Source organism: Notamacropus eugenii, chromosome 1 (assembly GCF_028372415.1).
Source record: "Notamacropus eugenii isolate mMacEug1 chromosome 1, mMacEug1.pri_v2, whole genome shotgun sequence".
Classification (NCBI taxonomy): Eukaryota; Metazoa; Chordata; class Mammalia; order Diprotodontia; family Macropodidae; genus Notamacropus; species Notamacropus eugenii.
This window is the reverse complement of record NC_092872.1, coordinates 65,560,510-65,574,720: the sequence shown is the minus strand read 5'-3', so window position 1 is coordinate 65,574,720 and position 14,211 is coordinate 65,560,510. Positions and strand designations below refer to the sequence as shown.

At 37.0% G+C, this 14,211-nt stretch overlaps 1 protein-coding gene across 1 annotated transcript in view; it reads left to right on the top strand.

Moving 5' to 3' along the window:
• TGFBR1 (transforming growth factor beta receptor 1) overlaps window positions 1-14,211 on the top strand; it is a 67,138-nt gene that overhangs the window by 26,787 nt on the left and 26,140 nt on the right. Inside the window, exons 2-3 of the mRNA XM_072604737.1 lie at window positions 7,880-8,122; window positions 9,202-9,438. Coding sequence (XP_072460838.1) covers window positions 7,880-8,122; window positions 9,202-9,438 — 480 coding nt within the window. The remainder of the gene's footprint in view (window positions 1-7,879; window positions 8,123-9,201; window positions 9,439-14,211) is intronic.

The window sequence follows — 14,211 nt, the reverse complement described above, 5'->3', positions numbered from 1 at the left end:
GGTTAGAAGTAAGGAGACCAATTAGAAGACTGTTGCAGTAGGTCAGAGCAGAGGTAATAAGGGGTTGAACTAGGTTGAGATTCCTGTGAATATATGAAAGAGGTTATGGAAGTATAACTTAATTGGATATAGGGTTAATGAATTGGAAGATTGCTGGGTTGTGAATGTGAGTGAGTAGAATAATGGTGGTACTTTCAACTGAAATACGCAAACTAGGAAGAAGGATAGTTATTGAGGGGATAATAATTGAGGGGAGTTCTCTTCTGGACATGTCAAGTATGAGATTTGGCATCCAGTTGGAAATACCTAATAGTGATAAAAGACTGGAACTCAAGAGAGTTAGAAACATTTGAGGGGCAAGGGAGGGGAGAGGTGGTAAGTTAAATCTTTATATAAATGATAGTTGAAAACATGGACAATATACCTGGAAGCCCTCAGACAGGACTTTGGGAAAATGCCCTCATTTAAGAGGTAAGAGGGAAAAAAAATGAGCCAGCAAAAGAGGCAGAGAAAGAACCTTATCAGGTGGAAAGAGAATTATCCTTTCTCTTCTGGATCCAGTAGCCTAGAAACTTTACCTAATCACCCAGGATTATAGCTTCTGTGATTGTAGAAGTGGCAAGGTAAGGAATTTCTCATGTAAAATCCTCTGCAGAAACCAGTCTGTTGAAAGATTACTCAAGTAGCAATGTTTCACAACTTGGTATGGTTTATTGAACATTAGCCTTCTACCATTCCCTTTTGGAAGGGAACCATTCAGTCTGCTGTCCCTTTTAATTTTTAGACTAGTCAGAATTCCTTATCAGATACCCACCTCCCCTTTTAACCTATGTAATCAAATGTCTCCTCCAGAAAACATTTTTTCTAATGAAGATCTCTTTGACTATGTAGTTAATGAACTCTAAGGTCTGGTGTATGTGATCTTTAGTTGCTACCTAACATTTATATAGTGTTTTAAGGTTTGAAAAGCACTTTTGTATATTATCTCAATGCTTCAGTAGTCTCCTGAAGGATTAATCTTGGTGACTGAGAGGCTGTGTTTCGGTGTTGGTTGTGATACCTATCATTAGACCTTGACACATACTCTTGTAAAGTCCTCTCTCTCCTGGTTTGGTTTTGTTTGGGAGGAGGAGGTAAACAAGAGAAGCGGCTGTTTAGGAATGGAATTGAATTTTTTCCTTCATGACTGTTTTAAAAATTACATTCTTTTTCTTTTCAAATCAACAAAAACTGCCATCTCTATATACCATTGAAAAACAAAGAAAAATAAAACTTTACACACATGTATAGTCAAGCAAAAACAAATTACTTGTATAGGCTGTATTTAAAAAAAAACCCTAAGCAATAGGGTTTTTCCCTCTGTGGGACCCTCAGTGAACACTCTATTAATTCTATCAGGAGGTGAGTGATATATTCATTATGAGTTCTGGAATTGTGGTTGGTCATTTTGTGGATCAGAATTCCTAAGTCTTTCAGAGTTGTTTGTTACTTAAGTATGGTTAATGTAAGTTGTTTTCCTGTTTCTGCTCACTTCGCTCTGCATCAATTCATATCAGTCTTCCCAATTTATCAAAAACCTATATAATTTCTTATAGCCCAATAGTAGTCATTTCCTAATCGATAGGTACCCTCTCTGTTTCCATTCTGACACTGCAGAAAGAACTGCTATAAATATTTTTGTCACGAGTCTTTCTTTTTCTTTCTTTGATCTCTCTGGGGTGTAAACCTAGTATGAGCATTACTAGGTCAAATAGTCTGTACAGTTTAATAGCTTTTTGGGCTTAGTTCCAAATTGCTTCCCAGAATGACTAGACTAGTTCACAGTTCCATCAACAGTACATTAATGTATGGTACCAATTTTCCTACAGCCCCTCTAGCATTTGTAATTTTCCTTCTCCCCCTACTTTCTTAGTCAAGTGGGTATGAGGTAGAGCCTCAAAGTTGTTCTAATTTACATTTCTTTGATAATGATTGAGAACTTTTTTTTTTTTTTTTGCATTTACATAGGAATATTTACTTCAAAGGTATGGCAAGGATAAGTAAGCAAACATTCCCCCAACATCTGAGAGCAGCGCACTCTCTTCCCCTCCCCTCCTATACCATCACCATCTCTAGAGGGAGGGGAGGAATTAGGTTCAAGTTTAGCCCAATTCCTCTGTAGCACAATCCCACGTTCCAAATCCAGAGCTTCCTTGGGCTTAAGTCCTGGGCACTTTGGCTTTCTCAGAACTACAGTGCAGGGTTGTTGGCAGGCTGCATATCTAGCCTGTAGTCTTGGCTTCAAGGTCCCTGTGGCTTGAATCCAGATCTAGTGGAGAGTGCACCACCTGCATCTAAAATGAAAAGGATGAATGAAACAGAACAAACCAAAACTAAACTACAAGCTCATTTCTTAGGGCCACAGGGTAAAGGGGGAGAGCAGACTGTCAACAAGGAGAGTATTTTTTTCCATATACCTTTTTATAGCTTGGGTTTCTTCCTTTGAAAACTTCTTGTTTATATCCTTTGGCCATTTATCATTTATCAATTTAGGGAATGGCTCTTTTTCTTGTAAATTTGAATCACTTCCTTATATAGAGTAGAAATAAGACATTAAGCAGAGAAACTTGCTACAGTATTTTTTCCTCATTTAGGTATACTAGTTTTAGTTATACTAATTTTAGTTATACTCGTTTTGTTTGTGCAAAACCTTTTAGTTTTAGGTAATGACTGTTGTCCATTTTTCACCCTCTGTGATAGTCTTTATCTGGTCATGAACCTTGTCCGTAGCTCTGACAGGTAATTCTTCCTTTCTTCTCTGATTTGTTTACTTTCTGATTTCTTTTAATTCCTCTTTTTCTAACTCTTGATTCATGAGCCTGTTAGTGTCAAGATGGTCAGAGTTCTGGGAGGGCAAGTCCGGAAAGTAGAAGTTGTCTGCAAATGCATCTTTCAGGGATTGTTAGAAATTTTCTCTGCGGTTCACATTTAGGATTTGTATCTCTTAATTTCCATAGTTGTGGTGAATATCATTTTAAGTTTTGAGCTATTTAACACTAACGCATATTTTAATACTTACTGAGAACTTTTTTCCTTTTGCTCTCTTTCCTTTCTTCCTTCCATCCTCACCTGTTATCTTGCTAAAAGTGTAGCCTTCTGCATATAATGAAGTGCAACAAAACTGTTATCACTATCCAGGTTTCTTTGGTTCTACTGAGAAAAAAAAAAGTGATTGTATTTTTAAAAATACTATTATTCGCAGACTGTGGAAGGCATTGTGATCTAAAAATGTTTGGATATTTTGTCCCTTACAGATGGGATCAGTGGGGAAATGGATTAAACTGTGGGATTTTTGACCATTATAATGTGAAATAAGATCAAAATCAGGATTCCCTCTAAACTTTGCCCCAGTGTAATACACTTTGATGTACTATATGGCAAGAACAGAGGACTTATTTAAAGTCATTCAGAGGATCTAGGTTTGAGTTGTGACTGAACACACTTTACTTACGTTCTCACCTGTGGAATGGGGATAATACTATTTGTATTGTTACTTACACGGTTGTTGTGAGGTGCTTAACACTTTTTGGGAGGTTCCTTTTCTGGGATTGTTCTCTTATACCTCCCCCTTGTCCTTGAGTGTGCCATGGAGCAGCTTCTTAAACTGTGAGTCATGACCCCATATGGGGTCTTGAAAAATTTGGCAATGGTAAAAGGTTTCTGAGTGCACAATGACCAAAAATAATTAAAAATCAAATGCATAACGAATTCGAGGTGTTTCTGGTAGCACTTGCCCATGCAACACACAGCATGCTGTCAGGCCTTGCAATACCAAGGAACACTGCTGAAACGCATAAAGGGGTGGGGAATGGAAAAAATTTTAGGAAGCCTTGCCCTAGAACTTTCCCTGGGCATTTTCTCTGGCTGTCCCACATTTCTGAAATTTGCTCAACTCTGCTTCCTGGCTTCCCTGATTTCCTTCAAATACCAGCTAAAATCTTACTTTCTACAGAAAGCCTTTCCCAATCTCTGTTAATTCTAGTACCTTCCCTCTATTGCTTATTTACTTTTTGTCTTGTACGTTGTTTATTTGTATATTATTGTTTGCAGATTATCTCCTCCAATAGATTGTAAGCTCCTTGAGCACAGGGACTCTCTTTTGCCTTTATTTGAATCCCCAGTTCTTAGCACAGAGCTTGGCACACAGGAATTTAATAATTGCTTCTTAACTGACTGCCTGACTGACTAACTGTATATTCTCTCTCTTAATTCATCATCTCCCATGGATTCAACTATCACTTCTATGCACATGATTCCTAAATTTGCTAATCCAGTCTTTTCTCTCTGGGTAAATGGATATCTCCCATTTAAATGTTCCCTTCATCATCTTAAACTCAACATGACCAAAATGAATTCTGCTACTCATCTTTTTCTGCAACCCAACATGCCTCCTGATTTTCCACATTTCAGTGGAGGGGATTACTGTTTTGCCAGTAACCTATTTTCAAATCCTTGTAAGAAGACTTCACAGTCAAGGAAAACAAAATCCTACAATGCTATGTAAAAAATACATGACATTTTTCTACATCTTGAATACGATTACCTCTCAGGTGGTGGGGAGCATTCCTTCATTATTGGTATTCTGGAGTCATGGTTGGTCATTACATTGATTAGCATTCTTAAATCTTTCAAAATTGTTTGTCTTTACAGTGTTATCATAGTATAAATTGTTCCTCTGGTTCTGTTAACCTCACTCTGCATCAGTTCGTACAAGTCTTCTGAGGTTTCTCTGAAACCATTCCATTTGTCATTTCTGTGATGCAATGATGTTCTGTTACACATTTATATAATAATTTCTTCAGCTATTTCTCAATTGATGGGTACTTCCTTAGGGAGTAGTCCCCTTTCTAGTTCTTTCCCACTACAAAAAGAGCTGCTGTAAATATTTTTTTTAGTCATTTTCCTTTCTTTGATCTCTTTGGGGTGTAGTCATTAATGGAATTGATATGTCAAAGGACATGTAGTTTAGTAAATTTTTAGGCATAGTTCTGAATTGCTTTCCATAATGGCTGGACTAATTCACATTTCTACTAACAATGCATTAATATACCTGATTTCCCACAATTCCTCCAATATTTGTCACTTCCTCTTTTTATCAGTTTTGTCGATCTGAGGCAACCTACCTCAGTTTATTCCCCTTTTAAGTGCTACCACCTTCAGTAATCCTCTTTTAATTTCCCCAGTTATTAATGTTTATCCTCCCTCCTCCCTTCTCTCCCAGGCATTGTATATTTATTTTGTATATGGCTTGTCTTGGGGGTTGAACATGTTGTATCACCTCAGTAGAATATAAGCTTCTTCTGTACCAGAACAGTATTATATTTTTACCTCCAGAGCCTAGCACAGCACGTGTGTATTCTTAATAAGTAAGTGCTTGTCATTTGAATTGTAAACTCAGTAATTTGCCATAGTTACAAAATTCATCCTTCCTAGGAACCAAGAAGGGGAAATTTTGTTCTTGATTTCACTAATAGGGAGGAACTGGTTGCTTAGGGTGGATATAGTGAGAACCTTATAGGGAAGTGATGACTTATTTGGTGATACAGAAAGAGAGAAAACCTGGGCATAATCTGACAGGCATACTTGATTTTAGGAAATCAGATTTCCAAGGGTTTGGGGAAAGATAGTTAAGTGCCCACAGAGCACATTGCTGAGAGGAAGTCATCCCAGAAAGGATGGAAGATTAAGAAAACTGAAATTTGGAAGAGGAGAAGGGAAACAATTCCAGTGAGGAAGAAAAATCGAAGCATGTAAAACCAGGGCCAGACAAGCTGAATCTAAGAAAGAAAGGGCCAATGAGGGAGGGAAGTGTTGTTTGTCCTTTGTTTTTGAAGCTAAAGATGAGTTTTTTCAGTGGCTTTATTGGGAGAAAATGGAGTGTCAAAGAAGGTCTAGGGCTTAGCTTGGGGTGAATAAGCTGCAACTGAAGACAAAGAGAAGGGAGAACTGCCCAGTTCTTCTGCTTAGTTTTTTCTGCCAGTTCCCCACCCCACCCCCTGCCACTGTTTAAAAAAAAAAAAAAAGCTGAAAACATGAGATTAGTAGTGGGGAGACTCCTTGACAAGTAAGCATTGTCAAGCAAAACGGATCCACTCAGTGGCCGTGTCCAGAAATGTGTGTCTTTTTCAGCACCATGAATCCATCATTTTCCCAAGAGATGGATAAGATGCTTCATTATAGGTCCTCAAATATATATATATATATGTACACACACATATATATATATGTACACACATATATATATACATGTACACACACTGATTATTAGCTTGGTCAGCATTCTTATTTCCTTCAAAGTTGTTTTTCTTCACAGTGTTGTCTTTTTATAACTTGTTCTCGTGGGTTCTCAGTTCCTTCTACCTTCATTTATCACCTTGGGTTTTCTGAAGTTGTCTTTCATAATACTATTTGTTCATGTAACAGTTTGCTTACCCCAGTTTGATGAGTAATTCCTTAGAGTCTAATTCTCTGCTTTTTCTTTTTCTTCTTTCCCTTTTTGTTTGCACTTAACTCCCACTTCAGTGTCAGGAAGGTTGTTTTGCTTGTCTGTATTTGAGGCAGCTAGGTGGTATTGATGAAAGCTGGAAAGATAGAGGGAATCCCAAGACTGGAGTTTCCTGGATGGGCCATCTGGAAAAGAATTTGAGGACTCAAACATTCTTGAGGTCAAGGTGGTAAAGACTTACTTTGCTTTACAGTGGGCAAGAGTTCTTATGGAACCTGTGATTTGAATGGGGTACAGGTAGAGTTTATGTAGGATATTCTGTAGTATAACATGTGCCAAGTATGCTGATGGGTTGATTCAAGGCGGGATTTTGGAGTGGTTAGGTCTTAAAGGAACATGCACTTTTGATATCTGCTATGCAGGTATTTTATCCTGAGTTCATCAGACAATAGCCCAGGGGTGGGGAGGGGGCTACACGGAGGTGTGGCTTTAGACCTGAAACCAAGTCAACTAAAGGTCAGGAATCACTATGTCATACCCAGGCTGCTCTCACCCACGTCTTGTTAGACAAGATAAAAGAGGGGAGTATACATACATCTACGTCTGCAATGCATGTGATTGGTCAGTGACTCAGTACACAGCTGGTTCGAAGTAATGAATTCTATATGTGCAGCTGGCTACTGGATCAGGAAGAGAGAATGGTTTTTGCTGGGGCAGGTTGTCCTTGGACTGGGGACAAACTGCTAGAGACAGTGCTTTGAGGCTAGGGAGAAATGTGATTTTAGAATTGACATTCAAGCACCGCATCAGCATAGTGGGAAAGAGCTCTGAACTTGGAGTCAGAAAAAACCCAGTCCAAAACCTGCCTCAGACATTAACGTGGGCAAATTGTTTTATCTCTGTTTGCCTTAGTTTCCTCATTTGTAAAATGAGGATAATAATAGCACCTGCCTCACAGAGATGTTATGAGGATCAGATTAAGCATTTATGAAGCACTTAGCATGGAGGTAGGTGCTATGTAAATGGGGAGAGGATCGGGAGGAGCAGGCAATGACAGACAGGCAAAAAAGGCAATGGAGTGAAGTGACGATTTCAGATCCTTTAATTAGCTTAATAGTAGTATACCTAGCTCCCTACTCCATACATGATTTCTGTATACACAAAAAGAAAAAGAATACGGTCTAGATACAGGCAAATTTCTCTCAGCAACCAAAAGTAATTATCCAGTGTTACAGATCCCAAGCATGTTAAGTATCTTGGTAAGTTTGATTGGTCAGTTTAATATAGGTAGCATAATTGTTAACACAATTTTGTTTAAAGTATATGTAAGTATAGGGCCACTTAAAGTTTTTCCTCACTTCAAAGGTTTTTCTAATACTGAATTTTTCTTTCCAGGTTTGCAGTGTTTCTGCCACCTCTGTATTAAAGAAAATTATACATGTGTGACAGATGGACTTTGCTTTGTTGCTGCAACACAGAGTGCAGACAAAGTTATATACAATAGCATGTGTATACCGGAAGTTGATTTAGTTCCCCGAGATAGACCATTTGTATGTGCTCCCTCTTTAAGAGATGGGTTTTTGATGTCACCTTTCTGTTGTGCCAAAGACCACTGCAATAAAATAGAATTCCCAACAGGTAAGTTTGTGGGGGTTTTTCTTAATTATTTAGAATCATATAATTTAAATATAGAAAGAACTTCTAAATCAGCAGTTCTCAAACTTTTTAGTCTTAGGACACATTTACATTTTTAAAAATCATTGAGAACCAGCCTGCTTCCCCTTTGCCCCTGAACTTTTGTTTACGTGGGTTACATTGATCAGTATTTACTGTATTAGAAGCCAGATGAGATGATAAGATGACTGCCCTGAGTGCCTTAAGTGAAGTATCTGGGAGTTCTCCTTGTCTCACATTGTATAAGGACTAAAGCAAATTAGGTGCTTCCTTGAAGGCAAGGAGCCTACCAAATAGAAAGGGTGGTTAAGAATAAGAATTCTTATTTATTGGGGGTGGGTGAATATATCTCTCCTCTTAATAGGTATTATTGACTTAAGAAAATGAAACCTGTGACTTCAGTTCCTTAAACTTCGTTGGACCTTAGTTTCCCTGTCTGTTAGCATGAGCATGTCAGACTAGGTAATGTCTAAGATCTAAAATTCAGTTTATGAGTCTACCTTTGTTTCCATTAGTGTGTAATACTGAGTGAATTTGATAAAAATTATTTTGAACTGGTATTAGACCACAGTAGAAAAATTTTTCCAAGGAACTTGATCAAGGGAATGGTAGCAACTTCACCAGTACTGTAGATCAAAGGAAGCACAAGTAAAGGATTTCTGTAACTGCCTAAAGTCTGGATCTGCATGGATTTGAGCTTTTGAACAACATGGTTAGACTTTTTTCCACTTCCTGGGATCCTTTTTTCCGTTGTTTAGTAATAAGGAAGTAAGTAGAGCTGTTGTCACAGAGTACCAGGCAGCGTGGTTTTCCTGACATCTTTTTTTTATTATCGTCTGTCTGTTTACCACATCCAAGTGACTTATCCCTAGCCATATGAATAGATCTGAGGCTAGGCTAATTCTGAAATATCCATGATAGAGCAATGTCACGTAATCCAGAAGTGTTTGTTACATGAGAAGTAATAATAGCAGATAAACGTACAACACTGAATTGATTTGAAATCAGTTTACTGGCTCTGATTTCTCTACCCTCCCCTCTAGGCACCCCAATGAAGCCATCTAATCTTGGTCCTGTGGAGTTGGCAGCTGTTATTGCTGGACCTGTCTGCCTTGTCTGTATTTCATTGATGTTGATGATCTATATTTGCCACAATCGTACTGTCATACATCATCGTGTTCCAAATGAAGAAGATCCGTCCTTAGATCGTCCTTTTATTTCAGAGGGCACAACATTAAAGGACCTAATTTATGACATGACCACATCAGGATCTGGGTCAGGTAATGCTTTTATTTTTCTTTTTTGATTAAGAGATTTAAGTGATTTTTTAGTTTAAATTATTCTTAATTATTGTATCTGTCACCCAGACCTTTTAGCACAATTGATTAAAGCATGGAGCTAATGAAGAACTGTCAGATTTGATCCTCATGGGTGCATTAACTTATTACAGTTAAAACCATAGCATTAATTTCTCTTTCCCTATTGTTATAGGTTGGGTTCCAGGGGATTTTGTGCAAAAAGATGGGGCTTATTATGCGATGATGATATTTTAAATCTGAAAGGTACATTAGAAAACCATTAAGTTTAGCTCATCCATTGTGAAATAGAAGTAACACTAGGCCAGGAATCAGAAGGCTGTATTCTCATCCTTTTTCTTTTATTAATTCATGTTACCTTAGGTTCTTTATCTTTCAAGTATAGTAAATTAATAGTTAATATCTTTTAAAAAAATTTCTGAAGATAAGTGAGAAAGTATACTTTAAAAAAACTAAAAGGAGTCACTCAAATATGAGATTAATTTCATAAACAATTTTTTGAAAAGGATGTAAAGTGAATCAAGACAGTGAAAAAAATTAAGATACACTGGGGAAAAACATATTTCTTTGAGATGATAAAATAAGTTTTCTGATCTATAAAATCTAGAGTGATAAATGCCATTATATTAGTCATTTTCTAAAGATCACAATTTTATTAGTGTAAGTACTTCTTCCACTGAGGTATTTTGCATTCTCCTAGGAAGTCTCAAGAATTGTAGCCACATGAAATTCATTTTCTGGTAAACCAGTCTTCTGGAGGTGGACTTTCTCTAATCTTAGCTAGCCTGGTCCTCAAATGGTGCTACAGAAAGACCACTTACTGCACTAAGCCATTTCATCTTGGAAGGCTTTGCAAAAGCTTGTGTTCCTCTGTCATAGCTTTATAAGAACTCAGGGTCACTCTTATAACATACAGTTAGGCTCCAGAAAAAAATTTTATGGGAGAATTATGGGTTATATAAGCACAGATAAAGAAGTTTGTATTTATTTCATTAATGATGTAACATATGATAACCTAAAGCCTTGGTTTATAAAATCTTTCCTTTATAGAATCTATGTGCTAGTAATATATCCATATTCTGTTACGTCATTTGGGGCTATGTATACCGGTAGGTTTGTTGATTGTTGAACTGAATTAGAAAAACTACCCTTGAAGTTATAGGTCGTTCATGTAATTAAATCTTCACCTTTTAGTATTTTGCTGATTCTCCCTTCTTTCCTCTTCCCCTTCCCTCCCCTCCCTGCAAAAAAAAAAAAAAGTCTTGCATATAATGATGGGCATAAAACATTGAATCATTTCTTAGTTCTTTTCTGTGTTTTGTTTAATTAAAAAACAGAATTTAAGGTCCTTTTTGTCAGAACTCATATGCTAAATAAATGCCTTTTAAAATCTACTTGTGAGGGTGGAGAAAATTGTTTTCTAAATGATATGACCCTTCTCTGTTCACCTCAGATGGTTTATGAAAGCCTAATAACCATATTGTATGGGCCTAAAATAGTAACCAGTTAGGGTGTATTGGAAATGGACTTTTTAAAGTTTATATTATTTGTAAAGGAAATACTAAAAAACATTCATATGTGAATATGTGTATGTTTGTTTATAATTAAGTATTGTAGTGCTTAATAGTGCCTGGCACTTAGTAGGTGCTTAATAAATGTTTATTGATTGATTGGTTTGAGGAAAGACCTGATGAAAACTCCTTGAGAGGAACTACTTTTGCATTTGGATTAAAGATAGTTTATTCAGTAGTAAGTAGTAGCAGAGAGGACAGAAGATAGTCATGTTACCTTCTATTGCACAAGTTTGTTAACAGTCAGACAGGTAGACATTTGAGTTCTAAGTAAAATTTAAGATGTAATATTTTAATTTTTGAAGAATTGAAAGTACAGTATTGTTTTGTTGTGTGCATAGGTAGAATCTCATTGTGTGAGTATCATTCAGTTTGTATGGGATGGCGAGACCCCCTACTCAAATTGACTACTCACAGGCATCCCGAAGTTTTAACAGAAAGTCCCTTTATTTGATTCTCGAGAGAAGCGGGGCAGTCCCTCCACCAGGTAGTGTGGAGCAGGGAAGCCGAAGCACCAAGGCAGAGCACTGATATATATAGACCCTAAGGTGGAAACCCCCTCCCACCCCTGACCATTGTTCTCATTGGCTGAGAGCGTAGTCTTACATTCTGGGCACGAAATCTAACCAATCCCATCTTAAGTTTGGTTTGAATTTCCCGCTCTCTGTCCTACAAAGCCCGGAAAAATACAAGTCAGTATATGCAAATGAAGCATTGAAAGTGTATGCAAATAGGGTACATGCAAATGATGCATTGAAAGCATATGCAAATAAGACGGACCTGTGTGAGGACTGCTCAGGTACATGCATATTAGGCATTGAAGAGTTAGTGAGTTTTATCCAGTCATTGACCCTGATACACTACACGGCTTATATCCTTATATGGGCATCACCTGACTCTGAAGGCATTGTTAACCTGAGCCTCTCTGTCTCCTTTACTCCTGGGAGAAGAATCCACATTCCTGAGAAGTCTTCACTGAATCTGTTCCCATTCAAGTTCATGGGTTGTTTCTCTTGTGTTTCCCGGGAAGCTATTCAAGCCATTTTTGTAATGGAGTTTTCACAAACAATTTTCAGTATATGGAAGGGCTAAAGAGAAGAATAGAAGTAGTTCAGGTTCATTATTCTCAACTTTTGTTGCTTCTCTAGGGTTTTGTTAATGATGGGGCAGATGTAACACCTAAAAATCAATTGGCCTGCCACCTTATCTTCTCTGCTTATGGTGGGCAAGCAGACGCGTATGGTGTGTTCTAGAAGCTTCTGCTCTAATTCAGCCCCTGTGAACTTTTGGTTATTAGCTACTACAGCACAAGTATACTATTGTGTGCTTTACTTCAAGAAAATTTGAATAGATATCCAAACAAACTTAAGAGGTTAATTTAGGGTATGTTTATTCATATAATAAAATGTTTAGGGATTCCCAGCAGGGTTCTTTTAAACTCTTTGGTTCTCTAATGCATCTATGCTTATTGCTTAATCATTGACTGCTTTCAGTGAGGAGGTCAGGAAGTTTAGAAAATTAAATCTAAAGGAAGAACTTCTGATCCTTTAAGAACAAGGATAAATGATCACTGAATCCATAATGTGAAATAATGGAAAAATAATTGTGTGCAGATATTTTCTTTCATCTTATACTTCAGGTATACATTGCAGAAAATGGTGGATTTCCTGCAAAAATATTGCTGTTTACCAGCTTTAAAATAAACTTCACAGTATTGTTTTTAAATATATAATCTGACACCTTGATGGCTTTCTTTCCCCACAAAATGTTATAGATAAAATTAGACTAGCCCTTCCATATTGTAGTTGTAGTTTTAGAGAACTAGCGAGAAGGGGTGGTTTTTAGTTAATGTTTTTTATTTCTACTTCCACTTACTACTGAAGCCTTTTAAAAATAACAAGGCATAATTCAAGATAGTATATATTTTTTTTTGCTGGAAAGATTTGATTAAATTGTCTAGAACTTTATTTCCTCTGTCTTCAAAATTAAGTTTATCTAGCATTTGTCAGTAAAAGCTGTCCCCTTTGTGAACATGAGCCTTCTTTTTCTCTGTTCCCTCCACATGGACTAATTTTAAACATGAATAACTTGTCGCCAGATTTAACATTACTAATGAGAACACTGACCACTGTTTACAAAGAACAATTAAGTTAGTGAATTATGTTGCTGTTTGTTTATTTATTTTTTCAAAATGTTTGACCTTTCATATCCAGGGATCCAAGCTTACAAAAATGGTTTCATTTACTCCCTGATGAAGGTCTTCCAACAAAGGCTTGATGACCATTTAACAAGATGCTGTAGTAAGGGTTTGTCACTCAGCTAGAAGTTTGGAGTAGTTGAACTCTGAGGCAAACAGCTTTGAATTAAATAAATAGGTAGGTTTGTCTTAAGAAGAGATACGTAAATAGCAGTACAATTTACTAATTTTCCCTGGGGTTAATGATAAGGTTTTAATATAATGTTTTACATTTATTTGTGTCATTGTACTATGGGTGGAAGTTCTTAGAGACAGGAAGTAAATAAAATAACTCCAAATACAGTGTTACAGTCTAGTAGATATTTACAATTTTAAGGTAAAACACATTTTTAATATGAGGCTAGTTTAACGTTGCCCCAGTAACAAAAGCAAGTGATTTATTTTCTTTAATGTAACAGATAATAGTTAGATATACACTTGATTCTTTTCAAGTCTTGCACTAGATATTTTTTAAAGCTTTTAAAATTTTGGCTAAAACTCATTTTAACTTTAGGGTTCCTTGGAGGGAAGTCCTTGACACCATGACTAAACTTTTACATAAATCTCTTAAATGGTCTGCTTTTCAGTCTCTCTTCTTTTCTTATGCCATATAAATTAATTTATCACATCACAAAACCACAAATTTATGACATAGTCTCAACTGGGCCCTCATTGCGGCAAGGCAGTCCTTTTATACCTCACAAATCAATTCTCTGCCCTACTCACCAGAATGGCTTTTCCAAACCTATTCATCCTTCCACAAATTTCTCATGACTCCCTCTCCCTTCACCTCTCTTAGTTGAGAACCTTGCCTCATTTCATTAGGGGGAAAAAGAAACAACTGAAAGCATTCGCTGAAAGCTTCCACATCTCCCCTCCTTCACCCTTGTCTTCTTGAAGTGGTGTCCCTTCTCCTTGGCAAGGTAATCT